The 26,681-nt window shown below is 38.2% G+C and overlaps 1 protein-coding gene across 2 annotated transcripts in view; it reads right to left on the bottom strand.

Moving 5' to 3' along the window:
* The window catches only part of MEIS1 (Meis homeobox 1), a 132,174-nt gene that overhangs the window by 13,291 nt on the left and 92,202 nt on the right, over positions 1–26,681 (bottom strand). For both annotated transcript variants that reach the window (XM_071208873.1, XM_004449180.4), the window contains exon 9: positions 10,640–10,716. In XM_071208873.1, the coding sequence (XP_071064974.1) occupies positions 10,640–10,716 (77 nt within the window). The remainder of the gene's footprint in view (positions 1–10,639; positions 10,717–26,681) is intronic.

Genomic DNA, 26,681 nt, shown 5'->3' with positions numbered 1-26,681 from the left:
AAAATTTATCATCTAAATTGGGACACTTTTGAGAGTAAAGGAACATTATTAATAATTACTCTTGGGCAATTGGCCTAAACTACAAATGCCCCAAGGCAACTGAGGTATATGGCCATCCTAATGATCAGATAAGCACAATTCCTTCCAAAAAGAATTTCCCCTGAATGACTGGAATCAAAACCTTGTTGTGTTAGGATGGCGAGCAACCCTGGCACACATAAGTCTCTATGGAATCCCAGCACCATCTTGGAGTACTCTAAGCTCTTTCCTTGCTCTTATCTGACCTCTTTTTTACCTTAACTCCCCAAGCTTTCACCAACCACGAACTTCCCAGATCTTGGATCTCACTCATGCCAAGCATGGATATCTCAAAATTTACTGTAATTTCTACTTTTGTCAGTCACAAAGTCAGGCTATAGAAGACAATTTGACTTGAATGGAATTCTGTTTCTATTCCTCAGAATGTTCACTGTAAGTTCTGTTTAAATCAGTAACTTGAGAATTTAGTTCAATGTAATTTATATCAATATGATCTGTATCCCCTTAAAATACAAATGCAACCACTTACAGGGGAAGGCAAATACCCCTCAATTAAGGTATATGATAAAATCCCTCCAATGAGGAGAGTGACACTAGCAAAATGACTCCTCTGCAAACTGGCCAAATCTTTGAAAAATGCTCATGGGGATCTAAGCCACACTAGGGAAAGTGTGGAGAGTGTGTGTTTCACTTCTGAGTTGCTGGATTTTATTGTGTCTGTGCTTTTCTTTGAACATCACTCATACTTGTCGCAGTCAAAATGCTGGTCCATGGGAAGCGGATGTGGCTCAAGCATTTGGGCTCCCACCAGCATTTGGTTTGGTTCCTGGTTCCTCCTAAAGAAGACAGCAAGCTGGCATGATGGGCAGGTGCGGTGAGCTGATGCAACAAGAGACACGAGGTTACACATAATGAGAACCACAACAAAGCAGGGAGCAGAGGTGGCTCCTTCCCACATCGGAGGTCCCAGGTTTGTTTCCCGGTACCTCCTAAGGAAACAGACAGAGCAAATGCAAATAACAAGGGGGTGGAGGTAAGAAAATTAATAAATCTTTTTTTAAAAAAATGCTGGTAAAGGGCAGGGAAAGTGAGAGCAATCAGTATAGTGGGAAGACTATGAGAACTGAGTGGGAAAATTGTCACTCCCCAGCTCTGAGATCATAATAGTATTTAGGTACATGAACTGTGATAATCAAGTGAGTTAATGTTTATGAAAAGTACTTCGCAAATTGTAAAATCCAAGGCCAGGGATATGTAGTGATTCTTCATTATGATTCTCAAAAATATATAATGGCACAAAAATTATACATGAATGTTTATAATAGCATTATTAATAAATTTAAAAAACAGAGAGTAGGAACTACCCAAATGTCTACTAATTGATTAATAGAGAAACAAAATGGGGTAAATCCACACAATGGAATATTATTCTGCCATAAAAAAGAACAAACTACTGATACATGTTACAACAGGGATGAATCTTGAAAACCTTATGCTAAGTGAAAGAAGCCAGTTGAGAAGACACAGAAATAGATTGGTGGTTGCTTAGGGCTGGGGGGCAGGGGGCTACAGGGGTTATTAAAGGGGACCCTGTTTCTTTTTGCAGTGATGAAATGCTCTAAAATTGACTGTGTTGGCTACACACGCTAAAACCACTGAACTGTACATACTAAATGTTTGAATTGTTTGAGATGTGAATTTTATCTAAAAAAAAATGTCATTTGAAAAATACAAAATGGTAGATTGGAATAAGCACTGGACTAGGAATCATTCCCACCCCTGCCTCTAATTAGCAGTGTGGCATTGTAAGGTCCTGAACCCCTGTCTGTCAAATAAAATCCCACCTAAAACTTACCCTATGGTCTGTAGTATGGTATTTATAAAAATTTAACCCATGCTCCTAGTCAATAAACCTCATATTTCCATGTTATTTGAAATTTCGAAAGAAATAGCATGACTAAAAACAAATTTTGTTTTTCAATATGCTTTTCTGCACTACCTTCACTCTGAACAATTCTGCTTCACCTCCTCTGGCCCCCACTCCCTCCCTGGCCCACACTCAGTGCAGAGTAAAGAACACTACCATAACCTCGTGTGCTTTCCCCTCTGTAAGCAGTACTGCCAGGTGACCAGCCATGGCGTTGAGCCCTTATATCTTTCAGACATGTACAGTTCTTTCCACTGGCTTTTTCTACATCCCCTACCCTCTGCCCTTTCCAAGTACACATGAACTCTGACCCAAAGTAGGGATCAAATGAAGCCAACTGTAGCAGATGTTTTAGGGATATAGGCCAACAAAACGCTTCAACTAAATAAGTGGTTTACATTCAAATCGGCATCCTAGAGAAGAAAACACTAACATATGGATGGAGGAATGTGTAGGTGTGTGTATTTTTCCATCATATGGTACATTTAACTTCCACTCCCAGGAAATACACTATTCTTGAAAAAATATGGACATAAGCAATAATAAGCCAGATCTCACTAGTGACAGGGTATTCATTTTCTGAACTAAGTTACATTTAGAACCCAGGGCCAATAATCCCCCATGGTCCTGGAAAGTTAAGTGTCTAAGAAAGGAAATACTGTTTTCCCTTCTGTGATAGGATCTAATTTTGTGAGGCATTTGGCCCTTTAGTCACATTTTGTTAAGAGGGGAAGAAGGAAAAGGGAGCTCTCAAGGAATGGAACAGATTAAGAATTTTTGTTTGTTTGTTATTGTCCAGGTGTCAAGAGTACTATAGAGTTAATTATTTTCCATATTAAAGGACCAGGCTAAAAGTCTCGCATAAGAATAGAAATAAAAGAAACAGGAAAATATCAGCAACTAAGGAGAGCATCTGAGAGCTCTGTATTTGCCCAAGTTACAAGCATCCATGCCCTTGGAGTGTTTTTAAAAACGCTCTCTCTTCCCCTTAAAAGTTGAAAAAAAGAAGCAGAACAAAACCCTAAGCGTCTTCAAAAAGCTCTACGGCATTCACACACTGGATCAATCCAAACCGGATCCCAGTGACGTTTGCCCTCAGAAACACTTCCTTCCCCTTGTACCCCCGTTCCACTCCATTTTTTAGAAAATTGTTTTATTCAACAAGGAGGCAACATTTGCCACCACCACCACCCTTTTTTTTTTCTTTGTATTTCAGGCTGACTTTTTAACCACTCAGAAGTGCTGTTTGTTTCATGTAGACACAGCCCGAAGCAAGATGATGATGTAAGTGAGAGCGTTAGAGGGTCTCTGTGGGCATGGCTCTGAACTCGTTGGTGCTTCAGTGCTCAGTGGCTAATCACTGAACACCAGTCTCAGCAACTGTTGACACAAAATAGGTGGAGATCAGGTCTGTGCAGGCAGAAAATACCAGAAAGGCAAACTATATGTAAACACACTTAAGACAGATTTGACAAGAATAGACCTAAACCTGACTTGTTAGAATACTATAAATGTTTAAACCTTCAATGCCCCTCTCAACTGAGGCTGTTTCCCCTTACAAAATTTCCTTTGAGGAGACAAAGAGTAACATTTTTAAAACTAAAATATGTTTACAGAACACAGCAGAGATATTTGTTCTCTTGATTCACTTAGTGTGAGTTTCAAATCTGCTCCTACCTGCAGGATTTATGTAATGTAGTAGAGTTCTTTCACGTATACCTGGAGAGGAGCCAAATGAGAGAGGAGGGAAAGGAAGCACGCACACACAACTACGATTCAAAAAGTTATTTTTCCTGACCTATAAAACTCATGCAAAGAAGCAAGTGGATAATGTTTAAACAGTCTTTTAATCTTATCTAACCGAACCTGACAACCCATTACTTATAGATTATTAATGCACCCACTAAAAAGCTTGTCATGTACAAAATTACTAGAGAAAAAGATTGAATGCCTGAGGAAAAAACAAATTTTGCTGTACAATAACTTCAGAAATTTCAAGCCTATTATCTGACATGCCCTTCATAGACTCATAGCATACTGCTGAAAACAACTGATTTATCTTCATTATGAATCCTAAAGTGACAAGGCACATGTTTTTCACATTTTGTGGGAATGTTTAATTCCACCTAGATTTTATTTTACAGCCTTTGATTTGCTTATTTAAGATGAGAAACAGTAACAACTTTTAAACTAATTTTCCTATTTGTCTCTTTAGCATAGGAAGCATTATTGTTGTTGTGCTGTTATTTTCCCCTCTCCTAGTGTAAAGGTGGAGTTAGAGTCCATTTCAGGGCCTTCACTTGGCTTCTCTTTGGCTCACATTATTATATAGAGTGGGAAGAGGCATTAGAGTCCCACTGATTCGTCCTTACCTGTCCGTTCTGAAGCAGAGGAAGCTGTTGCCCACGGAGATAAAGTGACTTGAGTAAGGACACACATCTAATTGGTGAGTGGAGGGGACAAGTGAAATGTTCTTTCCCCTCCATATTCCCTCACTTTACTTGCCCTAGGTACATTTTCTGTTGTCATGAAGCTTTCAGGAGAATTCGATGGGCACCTGATGATGGGGCATAGTCAAGCAAGGCTCTTTTCCCACTGTGCCAATGCTACTCAAGCTCCTCACTTCTTGTGCCCTCCTCTAGGAAATGGAAGCCAGGTGCTGTTCTGCCAGGGGGCAGGACACGCAGGGAGTTCTTTCCATCTCTGTGACTAAATGTTTGTGCCGAGACACAATTAGGATTTGCAAGCCATGCTGACATACACACCATGTTCAAACTCAACCCCAAAGTCACTGGTTTAACTGTCTTGAAAAAAAAATCATAGATATTCCGCAACATTGCATCTACGATGGATAAACTGGTCCTCCAACTCCCTGAGCTCTGTGCCTCACTTGAACCTCGTCTTCCTTAGGGCGTACTGACTCTTGGCTTCAGGCATCAGGTGCTTGTCTTGTTCTCCTGAAAACCTCCAAAACTGCCTTTGAATGCTGGCCGAAGGATACACGGCGGTTACACAAAACAGTATTTGGACTTTCCAAATCCACTTTTCTATATCCCCATCCCAGACCTTCCGGTTTCTCTTCTCACCTAGATTCAAGCTCCTAAGGCAGAAGGGGCAGGGTTTTTTTTAATCCAGTGCAGTGGCCAAACACCTACCACTTCCTAAGGGGTTTCCAACTTTAAAAGTATTAACGATGTGATTTTATGTGGTAGAGAAAAGCTCTGAGTAAACTTATGGCATAAAACTTACAACAAAATATTTTCAAGAGACTGCAGAGTCATTTTCAAAGAGGATTGTTTGCTGGAAATTTTCAAAATCTGCAGACAAATGCAGTGTCTCTGTTGAACTCAAGACTCTCTGACACAACAATACCTGAAGGTTTCTAAATTCACAGCTCTTTTTCCCTGCAAGCTATTTGCTCAGCTTTCCTAATAATACACTGGCTTCCTGGCACCTCGCCAACTCCGTCTCAGACAATATGCAAGCTAAACATTTTTTGACTGATTTCAATATTTTGTTATGCACCACTAGACAGTATTTTATCTAGTGAGTATTACTGATTGCTATAATCTGAGCCCAGAGTAAGCACCTGTAAAGGTAACATGATTAGAATTGACACTCACGGTGAAAACCATGACAATTAACTAAGACTTGGAGACCAACAACCCATTTGGAAAAAGTATATTTCTCCTTCTTCTAAAAATACAACACCTGTTACTCCATCGATCAATTAGGAAGCACCTTCCTTAAATGTAGCTTACACAAATTCTCGAAGGGAAAAAGTCAAACAATCTGCTTACTAAAATTACTTGGGTGCATGTGCAGTTGTCCCATCCCTAGAGGAATCCTCGGCAAGAAAGAGCACTGCATACACTGCACTCTCATTTTGTAATTGAATAGCAAACAAGTGACCCAGTGCGCCTTGCACAGTGCCCTGTTTTTTTACATCTGTTTTCCTTGCTTTTGTCATGCCTCCGTTAGGTTTATTGACAAAACAATCTGTGCCTAATGTTTAAACAACATCTGTAAGTATATTATTAAATTATGTTGGAAGAAAAAGCAGAACAATTCTATGAAACCCTATGACCCCCCTGATTGATTTTCAGATCACAGAAGTTGAAGGGATAATTTGTGAATGTTTTAACATTTCCATCTAAACAGTTACCTAATGCATAGAATCTTTTGATTACTTATAAAAGTATGTTATTATAATAACTCAGAAAGAACTTGCCCTTTACCAGTTGAATCTGTTTATTATAATGAAGGAGATCCTGTTTTCTTAAAATACATTAATATTTTTACCTGCCAGTGGCATAAACCTCTAAGGAGTCCATGCTTGTTTCCACTAGTAATAAATGGGAAGCAATGCCTGAAGGCTTCGCAGTTTTAAAGGCAGTAAGTGAAGTGACTAGGAAAATCTGGTATGTGTACTAAATCTGTGAACTCTGGAGCTGCCAGAGCTGTGTACAGGCACCTCAGATGTGAGGATGCCTCCTAGAATTTTATGCACCCTGTTGCTAGAGTGATTTTTCTCTCCACACACAGATTGTATTTAACATATATATGTTTTGCATCTAAAACCCGTATTAACTTCTCAGAGCATAAAGGAATAATCGTTTAACATCAGTCCCTAGTGTTTGGATGATGTGTAAACAAGGAAATCATAAAACTTATTCGGCGCATCTTAGGCTAGGGCCCTGCCAGGACAGGACGTGTCTGAGGCATTCAGCAAGTGAATCACAAGGCAGTTTTCATCCTCAGAATCCCCAGGTCTGCAACACTGGTGTGCAAACATACAAGGGAATTTTATTTAACTGTTCTGCACTGACATTCTCAATTGTGAAAAAATAAGTTTGGTCTATCAAGGAGAAAAACAAACCTAGCAATGAGTGTATCTGTATGTGTATTTCCTTTAAAGTTCTACCTAAATCCTTAAAGACTTAACCAGGTAATCCCCAAATTTACAATATTTCTACTTAAATGACTAAAACATTAAACATATTAATAACATATGTTTTCACTGCTGACTTAACAGAAGTATTTGCCCCAACAGTAAAGCAAAAGAAAAAAAGACAAAAGTCTCCAATGCTATCATTTATCAGTTTTGGATCAAATTATAATTGAGATTAAAGAAGCAAAAGCAAAGAATATATAAATTTATGGCACTTATTGTACTGCAACTATAATTATGCTTTAAATCTAAGTCTACCACTAGCAAACTCAATTGAAATATCTAGGCAATTAGTTATAGAAGTTGATTTTTTTTTTAAATCACACATTTACCTCAAACAGATAATTTAGGTAAAAATAATTTTACTCAAATTATCTGCATAATTGTCTCAATTCTTAAGAAATGTCTTGGCATAGACTGGGCCTAGGATGTCACATCTAATAAATTTCACACTCTAGCCCAGGCCTCAGATCCTATAGCTTCTAATACCAACCATTTTAAGATTCCTCCTCTTTGTTTTTATTCTGACAAGTAGACCAAATATAAGCATTACAACATTATTTCCTTTACTCTAAGATTTCTCTTAGTTAATCAAGTCAATCTTGTTTTATTTTTAAAATGCTTCCCTCCCCCCAACCCCAGAATCCTTAGCCTCAGTCAGCCAAGACAGGGAGCATGTATCACTAACAGGTCAATTAAAGAAGTGTAAAATTAGTTCTATGAAGGAATGAAAGAGCCATTAAAATACACCAAGCTTCTCATCCCATTTTTCCAATCCATTGAGGTGGAGAAAGTGGCCACAGCAGTTGCTGAGGGCAGGGAGAGGGAAGAAGAGATGTGATGTGGGGGCATTTTTGGGACTTTGAATTGTCCTAAATGATGTTGCAGGGTCAGATGCTGGACTTTATATAAATCCAAACCCAGTTTAAAGCTATGTCAGGCTGGGTTTTCTATGACACGCTAAGAACCACACATGATTTTATATTTTTCACTTAGATGTTATGTATTTCAATATGCTATGTTGCTGCCAATAATTATGACTGATCTACACCCAGCCTGCCCTTCAGTGTTTTATTAAATCTCTTCAAGAGTGAGTTATAATGACTCATAGTTCATACAAAAATGTACATGTGTGTTAACAAGTCTTAAGAAATCTAAGAAGGAAGATACACATTTTTTAAGGTTGTGGCTAAAAGAGATGAAGGGAATCTACTAGAATACTAAAGGTTTTTATGAAGCTATCATTTCATGAAGGAAGTAATTTGGCTGATGCTCAATACAAGAAAAAATGTTTACAAGCTCTCAAAAAAGCTTCATATATTTTTTATTACACTAAAGTAAAAAGAAAACCATTCAGTGGTTATTCTTTTCAATATTTGAAAATGTCATAGTTTTAAGATTCTCTGACATCTTTGGTTTGAATGCAGTATGGTCTGGGTTTCCCCATTTTTGAATTGTATTTCCTATTCAAAACCTAACAAGAAAAGGTATTTATTATAAGCTCCTTAAAAGGAAAAGGTTTGATTGGGAATTAATACCTTTAAAAACTCAAATCAAACATGGAAAATTCCTTTTTCGTCAAATTTAAGAAAACCAATCTCTATTGCAATTTTAAGTACTTGAGGTAAATTCACCAAAACATTGTTAGATTCGAAACAGTTGACAAATGCAATGCAATAAAGTGCAAGCCAAAGTAACTTTTAGGACAAAGTCTACATATACTTCGAAAACAAATTTACAGGTATGTGTTATGATTATAACCTTTTTAAAGACCCTTGTTTCCCTTCTGACAACAAAACTAAGGAAGTAGGAGTGTGATCACTGACAGATGAAAACTGATGTTACTAGCCCGGAAAGATTTTGCATAGAATTTAGGCACTCAAAAGTGTATATTGCTTGGTCTCACAGGAATGGAAAGCAACTTATATTGGGAAAGAACTTGTTTTAGAATGTGTTCTCTGGTAGCTATGTTTATGGACTGAGTTTGCTAGCAACACTGAGGAGGAAGAGAGAGATGCCATGTGTAATATATCACCTGAACCCAGCAGGGCTTGGACTTTCTTAACTGGAGAACTCGCCCTGCCACTCCTTTGCCCTCAGACCAGAACATTTCCCAGAGAAATGTGCTGTTTGCACAGCCTCTATTGTATTAAAATCACCTCACCATCAGCTTAAGTTTAAAAAAAAAAAAGTGAACTTAGGTGCACATCCAAGCGTGATGATCCACGGTATAATATCAGCTAGAACAATTTTTAAGATTTAAGTTCAAATATGTGATATTAATAGTCTTGGAAATTAAGATGCAATAGCAGGTAAAAATAAGCAAACAGAAAACCTCAGCAGCAACACAACTCCTAGTAACACATTTAGATATAGTGAGCCTTCGGCTGGTTTCCTAGCCACTGACTAAAAGGGCTGCAAAAATTGATCTCCCAAGGCTGCGGTAAGGTCATAGAAATTGATAACCCTTACAAGCAATGCTTATGTGAGTCTGCCTGTGTCTTGCAGATAGTGCACTTTGTAAATTAATCCTCCAAAGGCAAATATATTGTAAGTAGCTTGTTATCTCTAAAATACTAAATTGAAGAATACATGGGATTATATTGACAGAAATTACATTTTCTGTAATGGGGTTTAATATATCTGAAATCTCTCCCAAAGGCTCTCAGGGCTCTCTAACAGACAAGGGTCTGTTAAGGTAGGTGCAATGGACATCAAGAATAAATTTATTCACCAAAATGGATTAGGCTGTGTAATCAGAGATTCTATAATATTAATCTTTAACACTTACCGAACAGAAAGAAATACTTCTTACTGCAAAATGGCATTCTCAGTTTTCCCTTTTCCCCAACCAGGCTTTGGACCCTTTCTGGATTTTACTTCAAAGAGGATAGGGTTTCCCCCACCATAAACACTAATCTAAAAATATTAGAACAATTAATTAGATACACTTAGTTTTAGAGGGTATTGGATTTCAATACTCTTCAAATATGACACTAGCTATGGGTGACTATATGAAACCTGGCTTTCAGCACACTCACAAAAGGTAATAAATCATACTTTTTCAAAGTCACATTGCCACACCGACGGACATCAAGTCAGAACATTGTTGGCCGGTATTTGGTACTTAATCTCAGTCCCTTCAAATCACAAATTTATACATTTATTTAGAAACAGTATTGCAGCGCTCTGAGACACATCAGGTTTGAATAGCTTCAAAGTAGAAACATAATTTCTCCCTTTCCATATACTGCAGATAAGAGAGGAGACTATCCTTGATTGCAGAGTCCTAATAAAATCTAACTGAACTTAGCTATTCAATGAACATAAAACCTGGCTGAGATGGGATGGTGGATTTTCTTGTTTCCTAGAAAATAGGGTGATACCATTCTTTCTATAGATTATCCTGAAAAGAAAAAGTCAGAAAGAGAGAGAGCCTTTGCAGAGTCATGGTGAATATGAATTAAACACATTAAACACATACTTGTACTATATATAAAATTTGTCAATCTATAAAGGAAGGGGAAAGCAACACAATATTTTATTTTCTGTACTAGCAAGCGCCCTCACCTATCAGTCAGCAGTTTGTTTTCACCCTTGGATCAACAAGCCACCAGGGAAAGCAGCATCAGCTGGGTGTGTCTTCTTAATGCAAAAACATTGACTGCAGGTTGCCAGAGGGAGAAACAGATTGTGTGCAAATACAATGCCAAATTACTTACCAATTGTTCACTTGAAGGATGGTGAGTCCCGTGTCTTGTGCCAACTGCTTTTTCTGTTCTTCAGAAGGGTAAGGGTGCTGAAAGAGAACAACAACAAAAAGAAGTATGTACATCAGGCAATATTTAGGCCATTTTATCAATAACCTAAGTGTCTAGTGAAGTCTGTAACAAAAGGGAAAAATGCTGAGGTGCGTCACTCTTATTAATGGAATACTACATCATGTAATTAATGGCAGTAAAAGAGAAGCCAATTACAAAGATTAGTGAAGTGTATAAACAGCTACTTAGGATACTTGCAGAACCTTGATATCGAGTTTATCCTTTAACAGGTTTATTTGTTGCAAAACGGAAAGTTTAGTCTGAGCTTCACTTCATTTCAAATGATTGAAATAAGGACAAGACTTTTGTGTGTTTGTACCACATGATTTAATATTTTAATGGAATCACATACTTCTAAATATGAACCATTTGGACAAACAGCCTTAGTTGAAGTCTCCAGTAGTTAAGCACCTTGTCGGCTTGGCATTCCCCTGCCAAACACAGTACTACTGGATGCAAATATCAAATGTGGAGTGGCTATATATTTATTTTTAAACCACTGTTCATTTTAGCTCTTCTCCAAAACACAAACAAAATCTAACCAAAGTTGGTTGCCATATCTGATGTCAACACATGCTGGGATGTTGGACAACAGCCAATATGAGGTCAAAGCCCAGCATATTTTGCATGTCAAGAACAAGCCCAGCTATGTTTCCCGGGAGTTATAGTGGATAAAGAGTATTACAGGATTAGATAATATAATGAAATCCATACCTTCTTGTAAGAATGTTAGGAATTCTACTGAAATTATATTTGGCACAAACATTTTTTGTTCAATAATCAGTTAGAAATGTATATATCTAAAACCTGGGGGAGGAGTTGAGGACATGATTTTCATCTACAGAGACATTGGCTAGCTTGAAAAAAAGCATCCCGGTAAATTTTTCCCAGAGAAAATTGTTCTGATAGTCAACCCTCTATTTATTATGAATGAGAAAGAGCATTCCCAACCCTCAATTTAACTATCTGTGCCATCGAAACTAAATTCTAGTCTATTGAATGCTAATTAACATAGCTTTTAATCTCATTAATAATGTCTGATTAGATGCTAAAAAGGCTTGTTAATGACCACTTCAATTCTCTTATATGTAAGTTTAAATATGTTCTATATCTATACATGTGGGATTCGTTTGTGGAGAGCAGAGATATAACAATTTTTCCCTTAAGCATTGTCTTTGATTGTCATTTAATCAATAAATACACAATTAGAATAAGGTTTTGCTTTCATGGAATGTAGTGCCTTTCTCTAAAGAGCTTCAAGTATATTACAGGCAGGATGGTAATTAATCCCCATTATATCCCTTTGAGAGACATAAATGGAATCTAATGTCCCTCCTACTTTATAGGTGAGGAAAGGGGCGGAGGGAAAGGATAGTCAAAAGTAGACATGAGTCAGTTGATACTTCCTGCTTCACCTTCCAGTGTTTAAGCCTTACCAAGGCAGAAGGGTGTGTCAAATACTTTTGATGAACCCCATTAATGTCTCCTGCTCAAAAAAACACATACTGCTTACCACGGCCTGCAAGACCCCCCACTACCCAGGCCTGACCACCTCTCAGATGGCACTGTTTGCCCCTGGCCCCCACCCTACCCCTCTGCCCAGCCAGCCATCCTCTTCTCTGTTCTTCCAACAAACCAAGCTTGCTCCTATCATTCAGGTTGCCCCTGCGATGTCACTTTTTGGTCATGACTCAAATGTCAAGCTTTCCCCGCCCTATCCACTGCCACCCCACCTTCTCAATTTTTTTCTTACTACCATAATTGCAAGCATCACTTTCTGAAACATTGTTCCCTTTGCACTCAACTATCAAATCTAAAGTCCGAGGTTGTCTCGCTCAACTTCCTCAAAGCCCAGACTTGCACGAAACAGGAAATCTGTAAATATTTGTGGAATGAATGAATGGCTATAACCTGGCACTATACATAGATACTATCTACTCAGATGTAACATCAAAAACAATAATAATTTTTTTCAAAACCCACAATATAAGCAATCAAATTTGAGATTCACTATACTACTTTGCTAGCTTCAAGCCTAAAAGTGATGTCAATCCACTCTTTTCAAATAGAAATAAATAAAGCTCATAATAGGCTAAGATCACAGGTGACAAGCTACTCAAAAGAAGGCCAGTCATAGCAGCCAAAACCCATGATTGGATACTGAGCTAAAAGCAATCCACCAGCCTAAGGTTTAAAACATAACTCCCACTTCATAAAGGTTTGTTCCACAATGCAAAACAAATGAATGCTTTATCTCGTGAACAGAATACTGCATTATGGTTTGATATACAGTAGTCCTATGTCTACACTAGTTTAAGAAGTCTGCATGACCCTATTAGATTATATATTTTATGCTGCCACTTATTAACTATGCATCTTTGAGCAAAGAACAATTCTTCTAATCCTCAGTTTTGTCATCTGTGTCCTGAGATCCATAAAAGTTAAAAGTTACCCAGACTAGAAGTTCTAACAGTATTATCCAACCAGAACATAAGCTCAATTTTGACATGAAAGTTATAACATCCAGCTGTTGGCATTATTTGTCATATAAAGTTGTAGATAGATGTATACAAGTAGTTTTTCACCTATAACATTCTCTGCAACATTATCTTGCTTACAGTTTTTCAGGTTCCATGGAAATTTCTTTGAGTGATTTTCTGTAGAATTAAGAAATATGTCAGCATTACCTCCTCGATATATCTGGGTGGCCAGACCTTTTGCCCTCTCTTGTTAGTGTCTTAATATTATGACCAGAACTGGATAAAAATTAATATTTATGCCATTTATCTTTAGTTACTTTGAAAATTGAGAAGTGTCACAGTAATTTATTTGTGCTGTGTTTTCAGGACTATTTCTGCACGCCTGTTTGTGAGCAAGTTCTATATACATTCTTATAAAGCAAATGGAATTCACATTTTATTTATGTAAGTAGTGTCCAGAAAATTCTCTTTGGCTCATTAAAATCACCCGACTCATTTACAGTTTCAAGCAGCAGTATTATAGACCTCAAAATTTCAGTGCAATTTTATGTTGCTTCTTTACATCATGTAATTTCTGATTTCATAATTTAAATATCATAAAATGGGAAAGTTCCACCCTTTTTTTCCTCTGTCACTTTTCATGTGGTCTGATTTTAAGTAATTGGAACAAACTGTGTCTAATTTCATGCAGCATAATTGCTAGGCAGCCTCAAGCTATAGAGATCCAGCACTCTGTCTCCATTAAGCAATTTCCAGTTGTTCAGGATTTTTTTTTAATAGAAATGAATGAGCCTGGGCAAAATTAAGTGTCATAATAATCTGGCCACTGTTAAAGGGGGAATAAAAAAGTTTCAACAAAATTCCTAAACCTTTGTCTATGAAAGATCAACTGAATGTTTTTCTTCTTATAGTCCTTGGCTGTGGTGTCCTGCAAACTTACAATTCCCTGAAAAATCTATAATAGCTAGAATTCAATGAAAGCCATGACTTCATGTAGCTAAACAACAGTCAGCCAGAAATTCACAAAGAAGTAGACTTTTTAACCGAAATCCAATATGTTTAAAAATCTTGAAACCTATACGTCTTTACCAGATAAGCTTTTTGCGGGCAGTATGAGTTATTCCTTTGTAGACTTAGAAAAAATAATAATGACTTGACAAAAACCCAAGTGCCACAGGCAAGGCTGCTGAAAAACATTCAAAGCCCTGTTGCGTTCTGCCCACAGGGCCAGTGAGGCCCTGCTACAGGCAAAGGCAGAAGTCATTTTGCAAAGGAGATAAAGAGTGATCCCTGAGAAGTGCCATTTTAGGAAGAAAATGAGAAATTCATTCCAAATGGTTGAAACTAAGGGTCTAAGTCACCCCTTGCCATTTTCCTGAGTACCTCTGCTGTTACTGTATCTAAAAGACAAGAGCACTAATTTAAGAAAGATTAGTAGGTTCTTGTGAAAGACCAATTGCACAGGCCAGATATACCAATCAACCTAATCACTTTGGGATATCAAAGCAAATTTGACCACAGTCCAATAGACAGTGACTGGAGACCTTGCCTTTGTTGTGTACATTAGCCTCATGCCATTATCTCTTAAAAGCTTAATTATTTGCAAACAATTGATCAAGATGGGAATTTGAGAAGGGATATGTAAGGGCCACTGGGAGAAGGGCAATGCATTAAGAGAGCAAACAAAATTACCTTTAGATCTTACAATAAGAATTAACGATTAAGGCGGGAAAGCTAGGCAGTGCAGTAGCTGCAAAGGGTCTTTCTCGAGTGTTTTCCATTTGATCTGCATTAACACCTCAGGAATGAGTGAAAGCCATAAAACAGTGATTATGTATGGGGAAAGCTGACCCTCCCTTCCAGCATCAAACCTGCACACATGTATTAGGCTAGCTTCACTGGGAAGAGAGGAGTATCAGTGAACCACCAGCTAAAGGGAATAATGTACAAAATCATCATCATTATTTCAATAACCAACACCCTGACTTCTCCTTTCCAGTAAAAATCTCATGCTGAAATAGAAATCCTTTCCCACTCTTCACTTGCTTCTGGATGTGCCAATGTGACTTCTAATAATGGCCCAATAGCAGAGATTGCTTAATAACCCCATCAAAGATAAAAATGATCCCTAGAGTGTGTGCCCTGGGTAATAGAAACAGTTAAAGAATATCTGGGAAAAAAATCTAAAAATAGCTTATGTAAAAAAGTTAGGTCTGAACTGTCATTTTAACAGTCACAAAGAATAGAAAGTGACAGAAAGAAAATGGCAACTTTCTAAAGAGAGTTATTTCTGCATAATTCCAATTTTATTTCTCAAGGTTGGAGTGGGAGGGGGTCCTAAGGTTGGATATTGAAAAGATTTAAGTACATTGGAAGAAAACATTTATTTCAGCAATCAAGCAGACTTTTTCAGATGAACATCAGTGGGAAAAGAGAAACTCTTCAGTAAACACAGATGGAAAATGTCCAGCCTTATATCTTAATGATATCCTTGACCAAATGTATTCCTTTCATCAAAATGTCTACCCCTGACTGCAACTGTGGATGCCAAGACAGTGATGAACTTTATCTTATCTACCCTGGTAACCAAGTTTCAATAACGTCCCTCCCTCGCCGCCTTGTCCACTCTAACAGCACATTGTAATGGCAGCAGAAAATTTGAAAATAATCCTGTACAGAGCTTGCTGGTGAGATAATGGAAGGCTACGCTGCCCCTTCTCAAGCCTCAGATTAGTAATTTCTTGTGACACAGAACTGCCTCTATATCGAAACTGCAAAACAGCTATAACAAAGCAATAGAGGTGGAAGCAATTTTCAAGCAAAATGTTACATGCTATACTTTAAAAGGTATGGGAATAGGTACCGGAGGAGCTGATCTAACAGGAGGAATTATGGCAACTGTCCAATATAACCCTTATCAAGGCAATGTTCTGTTGCTTGGCTGAATATGTTGGAAGAACAATTTCAGAACTTCTTTTATCCTTTTTCCTCCAGCTCTTTGCCTCCTCCACAGCTAAGTTTAATGCATTAATATAAGTTGACCTTGAGCTAAACTCTGGTATGTGATGGAGAGATACTCCCTTTAAAGAAAAAAAAAAAATCTACCATATGGCTTTTAACCATTAAATCACTGTGCTTTTAAAAAACTTCTACTGAGCCTATGTCCCTAAAAGAGTACTGTGGATCTAAATTTTTAAAAACCAGCTATATATTTGACCTTCAAGAGGATAAGCAGAAACTTGCTAACCAAAGATATTTATATTGTTTAACATATTTTTCCAACAAAAACTTCTCCCACTCTAAATAAACTTGCAGTCATTTTCTCCTTATGCACAGACTATGAATAGCTTACATTGTGACAATTACATTGATCTAGGATACTTTTTCCTTTAAAAAAAATCTATAATGCTTCCCTATTGTCTTTCAGCTTTATGAATTAGTTTTACTGTTTCAGTGAATGCTTTTTTGTCTTCTGACTGCACATTATCAAAGAGACACTTTGTGCCTCCCATTTGCATTACAAAAGCAGTGCACCTTGCAGGCTAAGAACAGAGTCTGAATGCACAGTAGCTGAGTTCTGCATCCTCACACATGCTGGAATCAAAAGAAGAACGACTGTGTCGGTAAAGGATAAGAAGCCAAAAATGTTTGGAGCATCATCAGTGAAGTCACAGGATTTCTACCTGCTTTCTTAATTCTCCACCATTGCTCGTATATTGCCTAGCTGCTCAGACTAAATCTGCTCCATTTCTTGTTTAGCACTTGCTTTTTCTGCAGTCTAGGTGAGTCATTTTGCAGACAATCCCTCTGATTTCTTGTGTATCCAGAAGTGGCTATAAGAAGTTGCCAGTGGAGGTGAGTAAGTAAGGAAAGTCAGGTAGGAGTCTGTAAAACTGACTTTATCACATGAAAATGACATAAGCAAGGAAGGCAAAGTAGAGCACTGGGTAATATTTCATCACAATCTTTTGTTTTTGCACTAATGAGGCTTACCTGAATAGAGCAGGGAAAACACTGTTTCATAGGCAATTATAAGAGGCCAAAACTCAAATGCCCTACCTCACTTCATTTATCTGACCTTTTAATATCTTGTAAATATCAATTAAATATAAAATAAAAACACTATATTGAAGAGATACATACTCATAGCAAGGGATTTCATAGACCTTTGTACTTGGAAAAAATTTTTAAAGTTGCTTACAACTATTGTATATGTTAACAATGTTGTAGCTCCATTTCTTCCTTAGCCATAGATGTGATACAGAAGTATTTTGAAGTATATAGATATCAAAGACATAGAAATTTAGACTCTAAATTAGCAATCATTTATATCTTTCTCCTAAAAGTATTAAAATTCATGAAGAGTGCTCAGATTATTTTGAACACTTATGATTATTAATGAACTCCCTGAATATTGATTATCTCAGTAAAAAAATGATGGCTACATAAAAAGAAACACACAAAAAAAAATGGCCAATAAGACAAACAAGATGAGAAGAGCACAAAGACGTGGTGGGCTCGAAAAACCCCTGCTTCAATTTTAAGAGTCATGTTTGAATCATTTTAACTACCAGCTCCTTGGAACTCTTACTATTTGTCAGTCAGTAGGACAAAAGCATGGGATGCATGTATTCTTGGTAATCCCCCTGAGTAGAGCTTATGTTGGGCTCCCTTTCACAGATGAGGAAGCTGAGGCTCGGCCAGGTCAAACAGCATGCACAATGGCTCACAGTTACTTAGTGCCCAGGCCTGTCCTACACAGAGTTTCTCCACTTGGCCACATACCCACTCCCACTGACATTTCTTTCCCATTTTTCCATTCCTGTTGTTAACCTCAACATTTGTAAACCAAAAGTGTATTACAATGGGGCCTGAACAAAATTATGCATTGTGGTGAGTAGTGACTGAGAGCTTCTTTGCCGTTCCAACAGTGCTGTTTCCCTACCTACCTTCTGCCCTTGGAAGCAAGAAACAAGGGGAGGGGAAGAAGCTGTGAGGTGGTTAGTTCACTACAACCTTACCCTGTATTCTTCCTTGAACATCCACCCAAAGGGGTTTAATAATGAAGTAATAGTAGGTTATTTGCATCAGTGAGAGTGGTAGAAACAGGCATTGTAACATGCATTGGGGATGTGAGAATGTCCCAGGCATTTTTGCAAATACTTGATATGCATTGATTCATTTAAACCTCACAGAAACTCTATGAGGTGGGTGCAGTTATTATACTCATTTTGTACAAGAGGAAACTTGGGCACAGGAAGGACACTGACTTTCCTAAATTCACATACCTAGTAAGTGGCAGAGCAGGGATTTGAAACTTGGTGGCAACCTACAAGTTAGGACAATTCTCTTCCAAACTCTTTGGTCTCTTATATAATGGGTGTAACAATCCCACTCATTCCTGATGAGTTAATTGCAAACATATATGGTGATTACTACTCATTATATGAATAAGCCATTTTCTTTGTGCATGTGTGCATCTTCTATTCCTAAACTCACTTCTGTTAATGGAAGCAATAGTAGATTTCTCTAAAAGATTTAAAAAAAGAAAACCTCAAGGGAAACCACTATGTCCATCACCTTATTAGTAACTGTAGCATGGCTTATGTAGCAGTTTGATATGGTTATGAATTCTAAAAATAGATATTGGATTATGTTAGTAATCTGATCTGTACCTGGGCATGACTGAGTTATGATTAGGGCACCAAAGGGTGGAGATTCACAGATAAAAGTCATGGCAAAGAACAGAATTGAGTGTTTCTGATGTTAGAGTTTTGATGTTGGAGTTTTATGCTGAAGATTTAAGCTGGAGCCCCAGGAAGTAAGCACACAGAGGAAAGAGAAGCAAGCCCCAGGAAGGGAGGAACCCAGGAAGCCTGAACCCTCACAGAGGTCGGCAGCCATCTTGCTCCAACATGTGGAAACAGACTTTGGTGAGGGAAGTAACTTATGCCTTATGGCCTGGTATCCATAAGCTCCTACCCCAAATAAATACCCTTTATAAAAACCAACCAATTTCTGGTATTCTGCATCAGCACCCCTTTGGCTGACTAATACAGCTTATAAATACAAGAATGATAGGTTATGTACAGGAACATTCTTTAAGGGTCATAGAAAGAGAAGCCTTTTATTCCATTCAACCACACTACAATGTGCTTTTAAAGTGTCTTTTTTTCCTTTGTCAATTATTTTCATTTTTTAATGTGATTTTTAATCAAATATGAGTTCAATTACCCCTGGAACCCTTTTCATTTTAGTAGCATAATAATAAAAACACATGAATGCTCTCCCCATTCATGATGCAACTAGCCCAGCTCCACGCCCCAAACATAATTGTAGTCTGAATGAAGGAGTGCTTGGAGGTGAGAGAACCACATATACTTCAACTAGCATGTTTCCCTTCAGAGAAGCATTAGAAAACTTACAGCCCCATTTCAACAATTAGTCACCTGTCTCACTCAATTCACCATGTCTCCAAACAGTTCCGATTTTTATTAGTTTACTTTATTGTTATTTTTATAAGCTTACTCTTTGCCTGGCACTGTTCTTTACAAGTATTCCCTCATTTAATCCTTACAACAAACGCATGAGGTAAGTATTCTTACCTCTGTCTTACAGATAAGGACACCAAGGCTCCTAGTTTAAGTTACCTACAAGCAGGATGGAGCTGGCATTTGACCCCAGGCAGGCTGGTCCCACAGACCACACTCTTATATTGTATTGTTCTGCTTTTTTTTCCTTAGTATCAGTGCATCATTTCCCCCAAAGTTTCTCCAAAATCCACTCTATGTTGTTGTTGGGTATATTTGTTGGACAAGTTCCCTTCCACTCTCCAACTCCAGTGACATGAAATTCAAGTTCTCCATGTTAAAGGCGCCTAGCATAGGACTGAATAAAGGATAAAGAGACTATTTCAACACACAGGCTCTTCCCAAGAGTTTCACTTAAATAAAACAACAGCATACTATACTGGACCACTTCTCTGAAAAGAAAGTTCATGACCAAATTATACAATAAGGCCCAATAACATAAGGATCTTTTTGAAACTATGCATAACTCATCTCTGCTAATTCAGAGAGCCTGTTAGTACCACCAACCCGAAGAACACTTTCCACTTAAAAAGCAAAGTGAAAGGGTTTTGGAAGCATTAAGAAAGAAACAGTAAAGATGAAATACAGTGATGCATTCTGGAATGAATCTGTTGACAACAATCATTATTGCCTTACAGATGCCCTGTCTAGCATTAAATATTGGGGGGGGGGGGGGTGAGAATCGTCATATAAAGAATAGAGTGTCCATAAATTAGGACCAAAAAGAGCATATTTGGTGTGGATATGTTTAGGCAGAGAGAGAGAGAAAGAGAGAGACAGAGAACTTGTGTTGCTCCCAATATGACTAAAGACCCCTGGAACTGGTACTCATTCTCTAGTGCTAATTTTCCCACTTAAATTACAGTGATGGTGTAGCCTCATCTCATTAGAGATCATTGTCCCCAGTAGACAGTTGTGTTTATGGGGGACTCTGGCTGTTCCACACCTGCTGATCAGGTTGCTATGTGATCAAGGCTGCATACAAACAGCAGACTCGAGCTTGCTGGACTGCAACTGATGAGCCCGGGCTAATTCAGGGGTGATTATGTAGTTTACTGGACCACTAAACCTCTTTAAGCTTGTAATTACTGCCTATTTGAGTAAAGAACATTCAAAAGCAATTCACTGCATCATGCCTGCCACAGCTGGAAGCAGGCTGCCAGCAGTCTGTGGGGACATTAAAATCTACAGGGACGTGGACGGAAGCCCAGCCAGCAGACACTCTCGGCAGCACCCGTAGCCAAGTGTGCATGCATTCCCGTTCACCTCTCCTGACCAAGCTTACCATTAAAGGTGCAATGAAACCTATAGAACAGCCATAAAGATGACAAATAATGGAATGGAACGGTACAAACTACATTTTAATGATCCCCCTCCCCCACTTTGTAAAGCTAAAATTTAAAAAGTCTTCACAGTGTGGAAGAGTGAGAGGAAGAGCTTTCACTAATACACACTGCTGCGATTTATTGTGTGCCTGCAAAAGTGCCACCCAAATGTACCACCCTGAAAACAAAATGACCCCCTTTTAGACATTATAAAAGAACAGGGATGTATAGTCATTTTATATACCTTCCACCCACTCCTGTGCTGTGCTTATAATCTTAGCTGGGAAAACATTGTTTAGCTAGTTGATTGACATTTTCTAAAATCACATGTGTGGATTTTTGCTCTTAATCGATTAAAATGCCTCTAAGACACCTGAGTGAAATTTACTTTCAAGAGGCAGAAGATTTAAGGAAAAAAAATCAGTATTTATCAATGTTCTCATTTTCTTTTGCTGTCACCTTAACAACTGCAGTTCTTTTGTATAACAAAAGTGTAAAACATGCTTTGCATTGCTGCGGGTGTAATTATTACTTGTCTCTAAGTAACAAAAAAAGACTGGAACTTAATGAAGGGGGATTAAGTTAATTTCTTTTTTAGCTAACAGTTTCCTGTCTCTTAAAATGCAGACCTTGGTGAATATAATGTTCGGGGAAGGAAAATTAAGCTTTTTATTTCACTAAAATCTCTACTTTGGAATATTGATATTAAAATATTAAGATGATGTTTATTCTTTAAAAGTATGTAAATTTGGTCTCAAAGAAAGCCACAGAAATCCTCTGACTACTCCATCCAAAGTCCACAGATCCAGAGGGTTTATGTGTTATCTAGACATCATTCCTATTAATATTCATTAGGTAGGTCTGCTTGCATTTTTATAAGCTGTGAGAGAGGCAAAAGAAACAATCAGAATTCTTTAACACACAGGCATTATCAATTCAACATATGCCAAATAGCTCAGCATCCAGATCTGAAGTTAAGATTCAAATGCAATTTACCTTTACTAAGCTAATTTTCATAAAAACTCTTCCCTTTACCCATTGTAGTCTACACAATTTAATTATCTCTATTCTCTGTAAAATATACTTCAATATTTAATTTAAAAGATTATTCAGCACTATATTTTATCTTGGTTAACAACAAAACCCTTATCTTGCAATCAAACTAAAGAGAATTTCCCCTTTAAAAAAATTTAAAAACTTTACATTGTTTTAGTAATAAGATTATCTTTAGCTTTATGAACCTTCTTAAGCAAACCCTTTCTAATTCCTAAAAGCATTTACTGATGTGAATTCACTGACTGTCGCCAGAATAAATTATAGGAAGGAGCAGGGCCTTAGTCAAAATTGGGGCAGATCCCCAGTATGTATTTCCTAAATTTTGTTTTCCTGGTTGATTCTCAGTTTAACTGCATAGGAAAAAGGTAGTGTGGCTGCGGACTTATTTCTGTGAGGTCCTCACAGATGTTCACAAAACTTCTTAGATGAGTGGGAGAAAGAGCCAGACCTGTTGCCAGTAATATTATGAGGTCAAGTTGGTTGATCAAAGTCAACTTGAAGGTCAGTTTAGGGCTCTTTTATTCAAGACTTTGAGCCTTATATTTGACTAACAGTAGACATTTTCAAACAGCTTTTGTCTATTTCACCATGTTTGAGCCTCACAATCACCTGGTAAGTTTAGAAGGACAGGTAATGTTGCACCTGTTTTATAGGGGTAAAGAAACAAAACTCAGAGTAGACCGACACATGTAAGGTTACGCAAGGTTACGTGGCCAGTAAGTGGTGGCTCTGAGGCCTGGAACCAAGGCCTCCTACTTCCTAATGAAGTTCTCTTTCCACGCTACTGAAGCTCAAAGTCTATCTTGTTAATGATGAAATAAAAAACCATAGCTGTATCTTTCAGAAACCTGTGAGTTAGTAGACCCAGCCTCTGTTTTAATGTGTAAATGTGTGTTGCCCTATACCCAGGTTGAAACAAAGAATTTAAACTAAAAACAAAGCCGAAAACATTTTAAATTGGCTCTAATAATTTCCAACAAAACTTATATAACCCATTTAACTGGTAATGTAAGGAAATCTTAAATAATCACATTTGCCCCTTCTAAAATAGGCTTTGGGAATACTCTTACCCAGTGACTGGTTAATTTCATCCTCTTTGAAACAACTAGATTTAGTTTTGTTTTAACTACTTTTTCCCTGCAATTTCATTTGTGGCATAAGGCTGCTAATTATATGGTATAAGGGACCTAATTTCCACCCTTCCTAAGTTACTTTGTAAGAGAACTTGGAGAGTTAGCCATCTGCTTAGGCCAGAAGAGTGGTCAAGTCCATTTCTGCTTCAGGGCTGAGGTTACACATTTACAAAGAGCAAATACACAGGAAGATTTTTCAAGAGTTGTGAGCTCAAGGAGGGCATTTAGGTGTACCAATTTAGTTAGAGAGCTGCAGTTTGTCCTAGATCCTTCTCTAACCTTGTACAAATCATTTTAATTCTCCAGGCCGCAGTTTCCTCATCAGTAAAATGAGGATAACCAAAGTGCCTCACCGGGTACTGTGATGATCAGATGAGACAGCACGTTAGATCACTTAGCACTGTTCCTGGAACATATTTAGTGTTAAGCAAGCAGTAACGAAATATGAGGTGACTCTTAAATGTGGGCTAATCTATGTAAAAATGCATAAAAAATATATAATATACTTTTCCATTCGCAGGGAAGAGGGTGTGTCTAGGTGATTCTTATATGTGTTTGTTTCCTAGTGTTCAAATTAGTTTTTAATATTTTATCATGATTCTCTCTATTTAGACAAATTCAATTCCAGAGCATGGAAAGGCAGGGTCAGCTTCACAGATGTGCAGCCTCTGCCTGTGTAGTCACCCTGGCCCTACACGGAGAGGAAGCCCATACTCGGTTCCTGTGCGGCTGCCATCTTGAAACCGTTAATGGTTTGTATCGGCGGCAGTGGGGAGGGGGCAGGGGAGACCCTTAAGAACAATTATGGGATAGCATGACAAGTATTACAATGAAGAGGCACACACACACACCTCCGCCACCAGGTTCCGGTTTGATTCACTTCCATGGCTTAGACATTGCCAGTCTGGTCCCTTTGCCTCAAATGAACACCCCCCTCCCCACCCAGTTAGGCCCCCTGTCTGCTTTCACAGCCCAGGGGCAGTCAGGTGCTCATCTCCCCCTCTCTGACACCTCCAGGAACCTCCCGCTGGAGAATTGGTGGGAACCTTGGACACATCTCGGGAAGGGCCCCAGAAACGAAGGTCCGGATACTGCTGAAATTCTTAATGATTTTTTAAGAAGGGGTCCTACATTTTCATTTTGCACTGGGCCCCACGAATTAGGTAGCTGACCCTGCTAAAAGGAACGGAGGCTAGGTTTTCTCTATCAGATGCTTTATACTCAGCTACACTCCCTCTTGAATTTATTTGCACTTCACAGAAGTAAATAAATAATTACTATGTTCTTACTAAAAGAGTGTAAAAAAGGAAACACTAAAAGGAGTAAGACGTAGGAGGTGAGGCTGACAGTGTAGATGTGCTCAGGCCTCATAAAGATGAGTCAGGATACTTAAAGGACCCTCCAGTGGCCTTCAAGTGTTCACACACTTCTGTAAGCGTCTAAATACCCTTGGGGACTGACTAAGGCGCTGAGAAATATTCCATATTATAAAACCTATGGGGGGAAAAAAAAATCTGGATCCTTCCAGGTGTGAGGTCCATTCTGGCTCCCTGGACTTAGGGATGTTGTGAGCCTTTGTCTTTTGATGGCTGGAAGTCAGAAGTGGCAATTCGCCCACCTTCCTTGGCAGGGGATGAGTGCCGCATTTGGCAGAAAGGAGTGCTCTCGAGAAAGGGAGCAGAGAATCTTTTGGCTGGGGCTCCAGCTCAGAGAGACCAAGAGTGAGAACTCGCCCTTGCATGCCAACCAAATGTCGCTGTAATTAAAAACAAACCTTTGGAAATGAAATATTTGGAAATTATTTCAATTCCAGCACATTCACAATATGTGCTCATCAATAGTCATAATTAATCCATTTGGTCACAGGGATTTTGGGGGAAAAAATGCTGTCATATTTTTTAGTCTTCTAAGCCAGCATTCTACTTTTTGTTTAAGGAGGTCCAGGTGAATAAACAAATAAGCAAACTATCGAGAAAAATACATCGTTAAGTAGTTAAGTTATAAAGTTTCAGAAGCCTCCAGCACATTTGGATTCTGTAACTTACATCAAACCTAAGATAAGAGCACCGATTTTTCAAAAATGCAAAATTCCATCATTTTGATGATGCCAAATGATGAACTCGACTATTATATGCATATATTTTGTTTAATGGCTTCATTTATTTTAATAACAAAGGGAAACTAGATTTTACAGATGAAAGCTTTTTTTCATGGCTCCAGTGCAACTGGGATTTTAAAAATCTGTGATGTTAACCAATATGTGATAATGGATGCTCTCAGGGGCCCTATTTTATACCATTTCATGCAGTGGAAACCTACACTGAGTAACTATCACCAGAGTGTTTTCCCCTATTTTAAGAAGGCACAATTGGGCTGAGTTTTAGAGGGCCTCATGATTGCTCCATGTTTCTTTTCTCTGAATGGATACATGTTCAGTAAAGTGTTAGCTGTGGAAATACTGGAGCACAGAGATTAACTCGCTAAAGATTTATTATAAAGGAAGCAGGAAAGTGCTGGTCATGTGATTTCAGGGATAAGAAAATAATTGCATAGACTTCTTTTTCCTCTGTTCAGAAATCTGCCTACAGGGTTTAATATTTTGTTGAGAACTGAAAAAATAAATTACAGCAAGTAGCTTCAGTTTAATTTTGGATCTCTTCATTACACTATATATCTATGGTGAATCAGGAAATGAGAAACTCATCAAAACTAATTCCAGTGGAACAAAAGATGCACATTCCTGACACTTCCTTTTAGCCCCTAAAACTACTCCATTTATTCACTATGTAAAGCTAGTCCCAGAAAAAAAAAAGAAGAAAGAAAAAGGACAGTTGGCCCACTAAAATCCTGGTGAGATGAATCAAACCAAAAGAAAAGCAGTCAGCAGAGGTGCGTGTTTACAGAACCAGACCCACGACTCTAGAACACAAGGGATGAAGCAACTTGCCAGCCATGCACAGGATGTCGAGTGATTTTGCAGACACTATCTTGGCCCAAGATGGCAACCGTGATTCATGGCTGCATCATCCTTGGCCCTGCTGCAGCCAGGCCTGGGGTCCTGACACGCAGAGCTTTCGACCGCAGCCTATCAGCAGATGTAAGCACATAAGCCCTGTCAGGTTGACATATCATTCCTTCAACAATGTCAGCAAGTATTAATGTTCAATTATCTGTCCTAGAAATGACCCGAGCTTTCATGCATTGTGTAACTGTGCACATGGCATGCTGGCAATCCCAAAAGCAAGGGCAGAAATGCCCACAATAAACCACCTATTGGGAGTTGGATTTCCAACATTGCCATGACATTGCCTTGCAGTAGTGGATAGACTTGCTCCTTTACTAATACTTGTTTGAAGGGT

The sequence above is a fragment of the Dasypus novemcinctus genome, chromosome 17, assembly GCF_030445035.2.
Source record: "Dasypus novemcinctus isolate mDasNov1 chromosome 17, mDasNov1.1.hap2, whole genome shotgun sequence".
Taxonomy (NCBI): Eukaryota; Metazoa; Chordata; class Mammalia; order Cingulata; family Dasypodidae; genus Dasypus; species Dasypus novemcinctus.
This window is presented reverse-complemented; position numbering and strand designations above follow the sequence as displayed.